Raw genomic sequence first — 14878 nt, forward strand, 5'->3', positions numbered from 1 at the left:
CCCCTGAGCATGATCTCCCCTGCAGGCCCCCCACAGATGTGCTCCTTGATGATTCTCTCCAAGATCTTCCCGAGCACTAAGGTGAGGCTTACAGGTTTATAGTTACTTGGGTCCTCCTTCCTCCCCTTCTTGAAAACTGGGACCACATTAGCCAGTTTCCAATCCCCTGGCACCTGGCCAGATGACCACGAATGCTCATACAGCCGGGCCAAGGGCTCTGCGATGACCCCTGCCATCTCCCACAACACCCTTGGGTGGAGGGCATCTGGACCTGCAGATTTAAAAATGTCTAGCTCTTCCAGAAGATCCCTAACTACATCTGTGCTGACTGAAGGCTTGATAGAGCTATCCCCAAGATTGTCCCTACCTCTGGTAGGTGGGATATCCCAGTTCCTGTTCAGGAAAACAGAGGCAAAGAAACTGTTAAAAATATCAGTTTTCTTGTCTGGCGTGGCCACCAGATTACCATTTGTGTCTTGCAGGGGCCCTACATTGCCTGGTGCCCTCTTCTTGCTTCCAATGTACTGACTTGTTGTTGTTCTTAATGCTGGATGCTAGCCTGAGCTCCATCTCTACCTTGGCCTTCCTAATAGCCCTCCTACACTCATGGGCTGAAGAGAAGTACTCCTCCTTGGTGACAGTTCCTCCCTTCCACTGGTTGTATGCCCCCCACTTTTAGTCCTCAGGCATTGCTGAATGTCCTTGCTGAGCCAAGGGAGTTTCTGAGCACTCTTATCCCCCTTGCATCTCTCAGGGACTGTCATCCTTTGAGCCCGGAGGATCGCCCCCTTAAGGTATGACCATCCCTCGTGGACTCCCATCTCCTCTACCTTCTGGGCCCTTAGTGCATCTTACTTTACGCTGTGTGATCTTGGATCAGGAGCAGATCATGCATGCATTTGCCAGTGCTAGGAGCTGCCCTGGGAATCCAATCTGGGTAAGTCAGGTTGGTGGAGAGTGGGACTGGGGGGCAGGGTTGGTGGAGGGTGGGCAGAATTGGGTCTGCAGGGAGGGGGTTGTCTGTCCAGGGATGGTGAGGGGAGGGTTGAAGGGTTAAAAATAGCCCAAATCAGGGTGATGGGGTGGGTAGAAAGAGCTGGGGCTGGGGCAAGTGGCAGGATTTTCCCAGCCCTGGGGCTGCATTCTGAATATGTTCATACTTTTGGTAGATTGGGCTAACTTGTTTCAGATTTAATTTAGTTCACCTTCTCAGGTGAACTAATTTAGATTGGGGCAGCCATTTTTCCCCCCGATCTAACCTCCCCAAATGTCTGTCTAGATTAGCATTTAGATCAATCTAACCCTAGTTAGGTAGATCTAAGTGTAACTTCTGCATGTACCCTATGTGTCCAAATAAATGTTAATCAACATTTTATTTAGATTTCATATCAAGAGTCTGTGGGGAAAAAAGCCCCTAAACAAAACACAACCTTGTTTTCTTTTAAATGTGCTGTTCCTTTTGCATTGCATAGATCTGATGGCCGTCAGTAGTTTTATGTTAGCGTTAAAGATTTCTTTATGAGAAATACCTGTAAAATACCTTATTTTTGCTTAAAAGCAGCATGTTTTTGATGATAATATATGGATATCTGATTAATAAAGAAATGCCAATTAGGAAAATTCTGGTTACTATGTTACTGGAAATCTTTACTGGTGTTGATAGCAACGACAAGTCATGTAATGACAGGAAGATTACCTTTTTTAAAGCAGATATATTACAACCAGAAAATTAGATAATTTGATCATACAGTTAAAAGCATTTGTCTGAAATAGAGATTTTCATTATCTTTCAGTTTACACTGGCTCAGAAACAATGGCCTAGTTTAAAATGCTCCATACTCAGCTGCTAATTCTATGAGCTATCTAATCCCAGTAAATGATATTGTAAAAGTAAAAGATTTATTAAAGTAAACCATAGTTGCAGTTGCAAAATTTATGGATGATAAAACCAAGAAAATATTCTATCATTGTAGCCAGCCATGCCACAAAATCTTGGCGTAGCCCCTAAGGTGCTTGGAAACATCCATAATAAACATGATGCCAGGGAAGAGCAGAATGTCATGATATAAAATTTACTAGAAAAAATTCCTATTATTTTCTTTGTGGCAAAGCATACAAAGTCAGGTCTTGATGTAATTTTCTAGCAGATAGAAGCAGCTGTTATTACAGCATTATAATTTTTTTTTTTAATTTCTAGAAAATTTGCCCCTGAGCAGAAGTGTTGAAAAGTCTCTTCCCCTCTTGTATCTCCCCTACCAAAAAAATTCTGTTCAAACTGGTTTGCACTCTAGCTACCAATATCTTTAACAGCTTAGAACATATAGTAACATTGCAATTTAACATTCCAGTAGAAAATCAAATCATTATTTTGAATTGCAAATTCATGCCTGTAGATACTATTGTCTAAATTAAGTGTCTTTTGTTTACCAAGACTAATGAAGTGTAACAAAGCTAAATTCAATGCATAACAACTTAATTATGTCTCAGAGGTAAATGTTCTGCACTGTTTCAGTCAGAAAGTATATTTCTTTGCACTGACAAAAAACAGTCCACCAATGCTGAACATTCCCCACTGAAGCATTTCAGGGTAATATATATTGAGATTTTGATAAAGTAAGTAAATGTAATGAAGTTAAATCAAAATAAAAAAAAGAAACTGAAACAGTGTTTTGGGAAAAATATGTTTACAAACAAGTTAGTGCCACAGAAACCTCCCTTTTAAGTTACTTTAAAACATTGGTCTAGATTTTACTTCATTGACTTTAGTGGTATTACAGTGATGTTAAATCAAGTTCAAGTGTCAGCCACCTCTGTCTAATCTCTGTCTCTGCAGATATGTTAAAAAAAAGTTGTGTTTTACCTTGAATACTAAGTAACTGCATCATGGGTCAACCAATCTAAAATGGCTACTTTCCACTAAGAGAAAGCCTGGTTGTTTATTTTCATATACCACCTCTTGCTTAAAGAGTTAGCTGATTATTTTCCTCATGTTTTAGGAGGAATTACTGCTTAGGGGCCAGCAACCTTTTGCTGCCACTTTTGACCTATCCCCTTGCTGTAGACCACAAATCTCTACTCCTTGGAGTACCCTAGCCATCTGCAGCTACTCTTGCTACCCAGTCCCATCCTCGGCAGCAACAGAGAGGGACACATTCTGCAGTGAGTGTAAGCACAGGTGTGAGACAGCAGCAGAGAAGGCTATGGAAAGGAGGCAGTGAGGAGAAGAATGGCAGCACAATGTAGCTGCATGCCTCTGACCCCCCTGTACCACCATGGGTCAGATCAGACCTTGGTAAGCCACATCCAACCTGTTTGCAGGCTGGATCTAGGTTGTAGGTTGCCAATCTCTGCATTAATTACAGGAATTCCTTGTGGACCTTCTGTGCTGACAGTAAGAGAGAGGCTGAATGTTCAGGTGGAATGCTCTGACAGGATTAAGATTTGAAAACACAACATCTAGCAACTTCTTTGATGGTAATACAGAATATGAGGATAAAGCAGTCCATTCCAGACTGGTAGATATATGACCAGAAATGAATTATACACATGGAACCTTCTATGGAACAGAATATGCATGTATCATGCATAATGTATGGACAAAGAAGCCATCATTTGTGCACAGCTTGTTGATAGTTTGGGAGCATCTAAATTGGCAGAGCCAAATGTTGTGCTGGTTACAACACACAACTAAATGAATCCATTGATATCGCATGGACAGCATGCAAGTGCAGAAACCGGCTGTTGATGGGGATGTTAGATGGTAGCAGATAGACATCACTGACTTGTTACTTCCAAGTTTGTGAAGTCTATGGATTTTATATCCATTCATAGTTCCACTGCATTCTTTTCAAAGTTTGCAGGATCATCAAATTAGTTTACTGATAATACATGTTAGGTTTATGACACTATAAAATAGCTGAGTTATTCTTATTATTCTTATTAAGGGGTCTATTATTGTTAGTTTTAACTGGACCTGCATATTAAAATATTTCTGATTTGCCACATTGGAGATTTTCTAAGGATACATCAGTATCTCATGTCTGGCCAGGGATAAAAGTTTATAGCACTGAAAACCTGTTTATGTTTGAAAACATTTTAAGTAGAACATTTCTTTAGGACCACGATTTTGAGGCTCACATAATGTTATCATTTGGTAGACTACTAAACAGTAACATATTCCTGTAGCCTGATGAGGAATGATAAATATTATATGAACAATGACTACTATTAGTGCCCATTTTGTGGGCTCTAGCAAGAAAATGGTTGTTATGTGTTATATTCAGACATAAGATCAAAATATTTAATGTGTATGCTTCCTCATCTACAGCACCGCTGGCCAATCAGTTTGGCAGGCATTACACAAGGCAAGCCCAGCACCCTCCCCAAGTGCCACTCCAATCCCCTTCCCCTGCCTGATTTATTGTTCTCCTTTCTGCCCTCTGCCTTATACTCCCTGCCTAATATGTTGCTTTGCTTTCTGCTGTCTGCCCTGTGCTCCCGGCCTGATCTGCTGTTCTTCTTTCTGCTGTCTGATGTATCTGCTGCTGTTCTCCACTCTTCCTTCCTGATCTGCTGTATGCTACACAGAATCTGCCTATGTCACTTATGGCACATGTGTGGCAGATTGCCCACTCCGATCTAGTGGGTAGAGTCATTTGTTACAAACTTCAATGAAATGGGGTGCTATAAACAGCTCTAATTATGTACTAAAGCATCTAACATTGTTATTGTTCTCTATATTATGGATTTTTAACTTTTTAACATCCAGATGGTTTGTCAATTAACTTTATCAGTGATACTGAATTGAAAAATGATTCCTAGATTCTGCCATACAGTATTAAACCATAAAAAATAAGATTGTAGTTCTCACAGATATTAAGAGAAAAAGAACTTCACATTTTTATGAACTTACGTGATATAGTGGAACAGTGTTGCTCTCAGCCAGTGAGAAATTCAGGACATCTTGCTGCCCAGGTTCAAGCCTAACGTTAACAGTAGATGTCAGCATAGATGGGCTAATTGGATAGTTTGGGCTGCCTGTGTTTTTGCCCTTTTTTCTTGACCTGCGGCCTGTGTCCCTTTTGTTGTCTTTCTGTGTCAAAGGCTCTTCCTGGATCACTAAAATCTTGTCATCACTTAAGTATCGCAGGAGTGAATTCTCAGAGTCAGTTGTTGGAGGAAGAAGAAAAGAAATATGAATAAGACTAAACAAAACATAAAACAAGGCTTTGCTTTTATACTTTTAAATGCTTGTGTACATTTATGTGCACAAATAAAACCTTCTTTCCTGAAACTGTTTGTTATGAATAATAAGATATTATAGTTAAAAAAGGGACCACAACCTACAGTGGTTTGTTTAAGTAGGTACTGTCCAAAGTATATTTATTAAGATGTAAGAAATGAAATACTGATTTCTCAGTTTTCACAGCCCTTTCATCTAAAGTGTTTGCTGTTCAGAAAAGTAGTCCCTATTAAATTATCTTGAATACAGGGGACCATTTGAAGCTAGTATTTGGGATAACTACAGATACAAAATAAGCATATATATATATTAACTTTGAGGAAGATGGAGGCAGGATCTATTTATTCTGCTGTTTCATTTATTGCATGCTGCCAAAAAAAAGTTTAGGCAAGTTTCTTTGAGTAGATGTGATATCTTTTATTAGACCAACTGAGTTAGTCTAATAAAAGATATTGAATCAGTGTTAGATAAAAGTTCCAAAAAGCCCTTCTGAAGAGGCCAATCTATACAGACAATGGGGATCTGGGTCAAACTAATGCAATGCCTCTTCTGGTAAAGTGCTGTTTTTTTTCTTTTTCACACCTGTCAGCAGCCATGGTTTTTAAGCTGAGCAATAAGCAGAGAACAGTTTCTTTGGGACAAGCAGCTTAGGTGTGGGACTGCCTTGAGGAGGCTTTTTTCTGTGTTAGTGACTTAGGGTGGCTGATTGGTGTTAGAGTGTTTGCATAGTGCCTGGGGTGTGTGTTTGGGATTTTCTCCCCCACTTTTCCCCCTGTGGTGTGTGCTGGAATTTTTTTTTCCTTTTCTCTCTCTCCCCTTTTCTTCTCCCCTTCTCCTGCCCCTCTGGAGTAACTGGGTGACAGGGCTTGCTTTGGGTGGGGCTGGGTTAGTTAATAGTGGAGTGGAGCTAGGATAAGCAGCCTTAAAAAAAGGCAGCCCCCCATGAACTGTGAGAGCAGTAAACAGAAGGAATTTGCCTGCAGGGGGGGCCAGAGAGCAGGAGACTGTGTGTGTGTGTGTGTGTGTGTGTGTGTGTGTGTGTGCACGCGCGCGCATACGCAAGGGCCCTGGGGGTTGCTGTGTAGGTTCTTGTTGCATGTCTTTTTTCCCTTCTCTCCCTCCTCTTTTTTTCATCTTATGGTACTGAAGAACAGTGGATTGAGTTTAGCAACTGTTTTCAAACAGTCTGTGATGGCATTGCTAGGAAAAGCAGAGGAGAGGACATCTGCCAGCATGAGATAGAGGAGTCAGCTGCTTACAGAGCAGAGAGTACATAGTCCAAAGGACAGGGTCTCCAGGACCTTTGCATGAAGAGAAGAGTGATGGTGTTTGGTGACTCCTTTTGGTGGGAGACAGAAACTCCAATTTATCATCCAGATTTGGGGGCCTGGGAGGTATGCTGCCTGCCTAAAGCCAAATTCAAGATGTCACAGAGAGACTACCGTAACTCACCCATCCTTCAGACCACTTCTTCTTCCTGCCAGGAACAACACTGAGCAGATCAGAGGTGACTATGAAACTCTTGGTAGGAGGATTAAGGAGCTTGGAGCATAAGTGGCATTCTCATTCATTCTTCCCATGGCATGCAAGGGTCCAGGCAAATATCATCATATTCGGGAAATGAACATGTGGCTGAGACAATAGGATTTACGTGAAGACTGGCTTCTTTGACAATGGCCGGATGTTCTTGGGAGAAGGACTGCAATCAAAAGATGAGATTCATCTGACAAGAATGGGGAAGAGTGTCTTTGGGCGTCATCTGGCTAATCTAATAAGGAGGGTTTTAAACTAGGTTCCGTGGGGAATAGCGATGAAAACCTTCTAGCAACAAAGTACACAGTCCAGAGGGGAAGGACTCAAAGAAGCAGTTTAACTCTGGAGAAGGGTTAGAGAGCTACAGGAGTGCAACAAGTGGTGGAAAAGGGAAGCAAGTGGGTCAAACTGCAAAATATATCTGATGCATGTATACAAATGCAAGAAGTATGGGAAATAAACAAGATAAGCTGGAAGCCGAAGCTTGGAAAAAAAACTATGATCTGACTGGCGTCACAGAGATCTGGTAGAACATGTCTTATGACTGGAATGTCAACATCGAAGGTTACACTTATTTTGGAAAGACAGGGTTGCGAGCAAATGTGGTGGTGTTACTTTGTATGTCAAAAACACAAACATTTGCTTCCTGGTTCAGGAGCAAGACGACAGCAAAGTAGAATGCATTTGGGTGAAGATGAAAGGTGAAAGATGTGGATCTGATATAATGGTGGGGATTTATTATAGGGCCCCAAATCCCTTCCAGCAGGTACAAATCTATCCAAAAGCTATGAGATGGTACTGATGGAAAATTTTGATTTTCTCAACATCTACTGGAAGAACAATGCAGCCAAACATAAAAATTTCCACTGGTGTGGAAAACAACTTTCTGTTCTAAAACATGTAGGACGCAACTAGCGGAGCATTTATCTTGGATCTTGTCCTGACCAACAGGGAAGAACTGGTAGAGGATGTGAAGGTGATGGGTTAACTTTGGAGGAATTGATCATGATATGATTGAATTCCAGATCTAAAGACAGAGAAAGCATAAGGTCAGCAAAATTAGGATGTTAGATTTCAAAAAAGCGGATTTAAGCTGACTCAAGTTGTTAATAGCCAGGGTGTCATGGCATTATAGACTGAAGGATAAATGTGCCTAGGAGGGTGGGGAGCTTCTAAAGAGAACAGTATTGGAAGTCCAACAAGAAATTGTCATGATGGAATCACAAGAAGAACGACAAGAGACCAACATGGCTGCATAAGGAGCTTCTAAAATACCTCAAATGCAAAAGGAAAGCATACAGGAAATGGAAGAATGAGCAGGTCACCAAGGAAGCATATCAGAAAACAGCAAGAACCTGCAGGGACAATGTCAGGAAGGAGAAGATGAAAAACTAGCTGCACCTGGCGAAGGAGGTTAAGGACAACAAGAACGGGTTCTATAAGTATGTTGGACAGAAGCGAAGGACCAAGGAAGCTGTGGGGCTTCTGTTAACAAGCTGGGGGGGGCAGACTCCTAACTAAAGATACAAAGAAGGCAGATCTTCTCAATAGCTGCTTTGCCTCAGTCTTCACACACACACGCGCGTGCATGCGCGCGCGCACACACACACACACACACACACACACACACACACACAACGAGGTAGCCAGTCACATAATATGGATTATCTGGATAAGGAAGGGGACAGGTTGAGGGATGAGATAACAAAAGAGACTGTCAGAGAGCTTTTGATAGGTCTGAATGAATTCATGTCAGCCAGGCTGAATGAACTCTATCTCAGGATACAGAAGAAACTGGCAGAGGAGATCTTGGAGCCCTTGGGAATGATCTTCATGAAATCATGGGACATGGGCTAGGCATCAGAGCACTGGAAAAGGCTAACATAATGCCTGTCTTTAAAAAAGGCAAACACAAGGACCCAGGGAGCTACTGACCTCACCTCAATACCTGGAAATTTACTGGAACATATCCTAAGGAAGGTCATTTGCAAGCATCTGGAGGAGAAAAGGCTGATCACAAGCAACCAGCATGGATTTATGAAAGACAAATCATGTCAGACAAACTTAATCTCCTTCTGGTTGAGCCAGGTGTGTTCAGCTTCAGAAAGGTGCTGAAGTGGGGACATGATAGCAGTCTTCAAATAGGTGAAGGGCTGCCATAAAGAAGAGGGAAAGCACCTTTTTGCTCTTGCTGCATAGAGAAGGATGTAGACCTATAATCTGCAGTTGTAGCAAAGTTTAGATTGGATATCAGGAAAAACTTCTTCACTGTTAGAATAGTGAGGCAGTGGAATAGACTGCCTAGGAAGGTTGAGGACTCTCCATCACTGAAGTGTTCAAAAAGTTGGACAGGCACTGGTCAAGGATGGTCTAGACATAGCTATGCCTGTGTTCCATAATGGATATTTCTCTATGCTTCTAGGCTCTGCCCAGCTTTCTGCTACAAGCATCAGGGTGTTTTAAGCTTCTCTCAGAGGCATTGGGTGTTGGGTAGAGCCTGGGGATTTTGACTGGGGTGTATCAATGCTCCTGCTGGGATTAGAACTGAAGTCTCTTGGTTAGAGGGTCTCACCCCTCCGCTCAAGGTCAGACTGATCACCATATTTGGAGTAAGGAATTAATTTTACCCTATGGTCAGATTCATACAAATTGTGAGGGGTTTTGCCTTCCTCAACAGCGGGGTGTGGCCCCCTTCCTGGGATCTCTTGAGCATATATTGATATTTCATAGAAGCAGAACATTGCATCTATGTAATGTTTTCATGGTCCCCCATGGTTTCCTTGCTTTACCTGTGGCAGTTTAGGGTGTTAGGTCTGTGTTGTGCCAGGGTTGATGGTAGTCTTATGTAAGAGGGATGATCCTCCCTCAGGCAGGAGGTTGGACTAGACACTGGTTCTCAACCATTTTGGACTCAAGGTCTTTCTCAATTTTGACCTGAATCCCCCTGGCCTCACTGGTGCCCCTCACTTCTGATCCATAGCCCCCTGATGCTGCTGGTGCCCCACATTCCCAACCTACAGCCCCCTACTCCTTCAGCCCTGCTGGTGCCCCTCACTCCCTACCTCCAGTCCCATGGCCCTGCCAGTGCTGACCCAGTCAGTGCCACAGGCCACCTCTCAGACCACCTGTGCTGCCCCTCATCCCACCTCCCCTCTGGTGGTAGGAGGAGGTGAGGGAAGCACCATTATTTCTGCTGCTGGTGGTGCAGCTGGCATGGGGGTCCCAGTGGCAGCACTGGCAATGAGTCTCATCACCCCGCTCCACCCTCCCATGCTGGGTCCCACTGGCTGGTCCAGCCAAGCTGCAGCTTTGTGCCCACTGTGGATATAGAAATTGGAGAGGGGAGTATGTGTCTCCCCACCCCCTGATGCATTGCCTATGCCCACCCAACTTACCTGCAGGGAGCTGCAGGAGCTGCTTTCTACCACTGCCAGGTTGTCACATGCATGTGTGCACACACACACATGCAAGTGGTCACCCATGCTGTATCAGCCTCCTCCTACTCCCCCCGGCTCCAAGCAGCTCCTTGCAGGCTGGAATGTTTCCAGTCTATAAAAGGAAAACCATGGTTTCCTGCGTTTTTCTCCTTTAAAGGAGAAAACCCACATTTTTTTCATGAACCTGGCAGCAGTGTTGGTGGGCTCAGTCCAGGCATGGGCTGCTCTTGTTCATGATTGCACTAGAACTGCAGCCCTTGCAGAGCCCCTGAAACCTGCTTGCAGGCCTCCAGGGGGCCACAGACCCCCTAGTTGAGAACCAGTGGATTAGATGACCTCTGGAGGTCCCTTTGAATTGTGCTTCTCTATTATTCTATGAGTCTTTAACTTTTTTTTATTGCCTTTATTACTTTGGAACACTCATGAGGGTTTGGGGTGGGGGTTATGTTTTGCCTATGGAAATATATTTTGAGTTAAAGGATACTATTTCCCTAAAGAAAAAACAAATTCAAAGTAAAGCAAATTTTCCATTCTTTAAAAGTGAGGAATTCTGATGATTCTTTTGAAGGTTTGTATGACAGACAGATCAAAATTACTACCCAAGAAAGATTCTAACATAGTGATCATGAAGACCTCAACCTGCAAACTGATGGGGAAAATTTTTAAAGAGTTACCTTAAATTTGCCAAAGTATCATTTTGCTGTTGAAAAATGTTTATTTATTAAAAGCTAAATATTTTGTAAAATATGTTGATTTCAACATGTTTGGCATGAACTAAAACCAATTTTTAATAAATTTGAAACATTTAGTTTTTGTCTTTTCAGAATGATTTATCATTTGATATTATTTTGTTTCCTTTTATAATTTCTTCTATTATGTAACAATTTGAAAAAGGCTAATTCACAACTACATTTTAATTTAATTAAAATAACCAGATACTAAACCTTTTCTTGAATATTGTTCCATGAGAATATATTTGCTTTGGTTCAGAACTCAAACATTTAAAAGCAAATGTTCTCATCAAGGTATACTGTTTTGTAAAGGCATGGATCATTGCATTTCGACCCACAGTGATGACTAATTATTATGGTAGATTAATTATTATTACTATTAAGCTAACAGTTGTTAGAGCACCCTGACAGATGTTGGAGGGATGCAGATTCAAACCCCATTGAAGGGTGGGGGGAGAGGGGGGACACTAGAAACTGGGGCTCTTGATTCCTGGACAAGGGCCTTAACCTCCTGAGTTACTGGTGCTAAAACATGGGAGCTTAACCAAGAACTAAAATCCTAGCTGTTGCTCCATTGGTGGATCTACAGTTTTGAAAAAGAGCTAAAAAGTTTGCAAGGCTATTAAATACAAGTATAGAGACAAGGATTAGCTAGCGGGCAGCAAAATTGCCAAAAAAAGGTTTGATTGATTAGTGGACCATCAAGACTATTAAAAAGGAAAGACTATTGTTAACACTGGTGAATGAAGAACAATAAGCTATTAAATCAACTGACTCCCTCACCTGCCTGAATAGAACTGCCACTGTTCTTGCTGGGCCTGTGGTTTTGAAGCAGAAAAATCAATTTCCCTGTGTAAGATATCCCAATTTGTGTGTGTGAATGGTATGTGAAAAAATAATGTATTTCATGTTGTACTGGAAAGGAATTGCTTTAGCTAATCTGAGGACAAGGATAATGATTGCCTATTGCATATTGGGAGAAAAGATTTTCAAAGTTGAATGCTTAAATTTAGGCAATAAAATCTATATAAAGAAACCTAAATAACAAGTCTGATTTTCATAAGATGTGAAACACCTGCAGCATCCAGTTTCACATATCCATGCACAGGCACCTCTTTATGAGATACAGCTAAATTGTACGTTCTTCAGAGAAGAGACCCTTTCTTTTGTTTGCCAGTTAAATGCCATGGCAATGTATAAACAACAACTATTCCCCACATTATTAAATTGCAAGGTTTTGCAGACACCAGAAAGGGAAGCAAACATACATCATCCTGGAAAAGGAAGAATTGACAAAATGAGCTAAAAACAGATTAAAAATAGCATCTTTTTATTCTAGACAGTCTATCTACTCAATTCAAGTTGTCTTTTGTATCAATATGAGTGTCTAAACTACAGCTAGTCAGAAAATGTTTACTGAACTGTTTTTAAAAATTTAAGTGCATTATTTTTTCCAAGATTTTATTTGGAAAAGACAAAATAAATCAATTGGATAAGGTATCAATTTCCTGTTTTGACATTTTTTGGAGCAGACCATTCCAATTTTTTATTAAAATTAAGTGCAATTTATTTTATTTTAACTTTTAAAATGGTTTTACTATAAAAGGTTGATAACAATAAATGACACATTAATGATAGTTTTGATATCATGGAATTATTAAGAGGAGACTTCTAAAGGTTTTCCAATAGTTGCAGCAGAGGCCCCAGCCAAGCAGGCTTCCATGTATATCTTTGAGAGATGACTATTTCATTTTGCATGCAATATCAACAGCCTTGAGAGGCGTGGTACAGTTAGTACATTTCCTCTACTCCCTACCAAAGGTGAATTTATACCTATGATTTAGACAGAAGCAATTTGTTTTACCTTTTGCACTTTTCCTATCACAACCCTTCTTTCCAGAGTTTTATCATACATTTTTGGAAATCCAAATTTTCAGTGAAACGTGAAGTTTGAACACTCAGGGAATGCTAGACAAGATAACCTCCTGGAGTTCCCTCTAGTTTAATTTTTCTGTGATTCTATATGCTTCTCCATGCTTATTAATACCAGAACAGGTTTCTGTGATGCTCTTTTTCATGTTCTTAAATGACAGAGAGATAAAATCTTGAAGAACAGGACATAAGAAAGCACTCACCTCGGCTTCCTCTCTTGTACACATTTTGTTCTTTTGACTCCCCTATCCAGCTGTACTCTGTAGGCATAGAAACAGGCCTCAAGTCACCTGGAAACAATCCAAGAAGTAGCAATATAATTTTTGCAAGTCACAAGTAAAGGATTGTTGCATGGTGGAATAATTAATGCCTATAAGTTAGTTAGAAAAATAACTTTTCAGCATAATTTGTTTTATTAGCATCCATTTATTATTAATGTTGAAGTCCCCAGAAGCTATTAAATATCATGGTTCAGATTCTGTTTTTCATTACCCCAGTTTACGTGTTAACTTTATGGATTCCAGTGGAATTGCTCCTCATTGTTATTATTATTAGATCTTTACCCAAGTGGTTTTCAATGCAAGGTTTTCTAACTCAGCATGTAGTTGCTTTTGGATAAAGAAACTAAAGTTTACTAAACTGGTGAACATTCCTAGATAAAATTAGAAAGCTCACTGGTATGTACACAACATTGCAGATCCCTCAGTCTAAAAAGAGTAACATACATCTGATCTGGAAAATATATTTTGGGTGACAAGGACATCTTTTACCCACAAATAAAATTGACTAACTGTAAATGCCTTAAGGAAAATAAAGAACACTTAATTTTTAAAAATCCCCAAATATTAAGAAATTATGGTTTTTATTAATATTGTCTTTCATGTAATTCCTCCACTACAGTAAAAATAATATATGCATTTACTTCATTCTTTGTTACAGAATCAGCAGAATGGCTACAGTTTAATAGCAGGGCTATTAAACTGGGAATATTGTAAAACTAACTATATGAAATTATTTTTCTGACCTTGTCAGTGTGCATCATAATCACTGAACATATAAAACAATCCTCTAAATCATACATCAACTCCTTGCTTTCAATACACAGAAAAAAAAGCTTTCCAAAAGCTAAGATGAGCCTAATTTTGTAGTATAGTTGTTTAGGACTACAGTTATTTTCTGACACACTAGATATTGTCCAAAAATCCCATTCCTAAAATAGTTACAAAACTAAAAAAGGTAGATGTACCCAACAGTATATTTTCCATTAGATACTTTCTTCAGCTTTATTACTGAAAACAAAGCATTTTGCTTGTGAAACTACTGTGATGATTAAGTTTTTTTATTCCTTAATTTTTCAGGATAGATTTCATAGATTTCATAGACATTAGGGCTGGAAAGGACTTCAGAAGATCGAGTCCAGCCCCCCACCCAAAGGGCAGGAAGTCAGCTGGGGTCATAGGATCCCAGCAAGATAAGCATCCAATTTACTCTTGAAGGTGTTGAATGTAGGTGCTTGAACCTCATCCGATGGCAAGCTGTTCCAGACCTTGGGGGCTCAGACAGTAAAGAAATTCTTCCTTATGTCCAGCCTGAAACGGTCTTGCAGTAGTTTATAACTGTTTGACCTCATCATCCCTTGGGGTGTTCTGGTGAACAAACGTTCCCCCAGATACTGGTGGTCACCCCTGATAAACTTATAGGTGGCCATCAGATCACCCCTGAGCCTGCGCTTTTCCAGGCTAAAGAGCCCCAGGGCTCTCAGCCTGTCATCGTAGGGTCTGCTTCCCTGACCTCTGATCATGTGCGTGGCTCTTCTCTGGACTCTCTCAAGCTTCTCCACATCCGTTTTGAATTGTGGAGCCCAAAACTGAACGCAGTACTCCAGCTGCGGCCTCACCAAGGCTGAGTACAAGGGGAGAACGATGTCCCGGGATTTGCTTGAGAAGCATCTATGGATGCAAGCCAGCGTTTTGGTCGCTTTACTAGCCGCAGCATCACGTTGG

General features: G+C 40.9%; 1 protein-coding gene across 1 annotated transcript in view; it reads right to left on the minus strand.

Annotated features, from left to right (window-relative positions):
• LOC102367873 (connector enhancer of kinase suppressor of ras 2-like) overlaps positions 1-14878 on the minus strand; it is a 703948-nt gene that overhangs the window by 163801 nt on the left and 525269 nt on the right. Inside the window, exons 12-14 of the mRNA XM_014521487.2 lie at positions 13079-13165; positions 6711-6715; positions 4913-5158 (exon numbers count right to left, since the gene is read on the minus strand). Coding sequence (XP_014376973.1) covers positions 4913-5158; positions 6711-6715; positions 13079-13165 — 338 coding nt within the window. The remainder of the gene's footprint in view (positions 1-4912; positions 5159-6710; positions 6716-13078; positions 13166-14878) is intronic.

This window comes from Alligator sinensis, unplaced genomic scaffold, assembly GCF_000455745.1.
Source record: "Alligator sinensis unplaced genomic scaffold, ASM45574v1 scaffold666_1, whole genome shotgun sequence".
NCBI lineage: Eukaryota > Metazoa > Chordata > Crocodylia > Alligatoridae > Alligator > Alligator sinensis.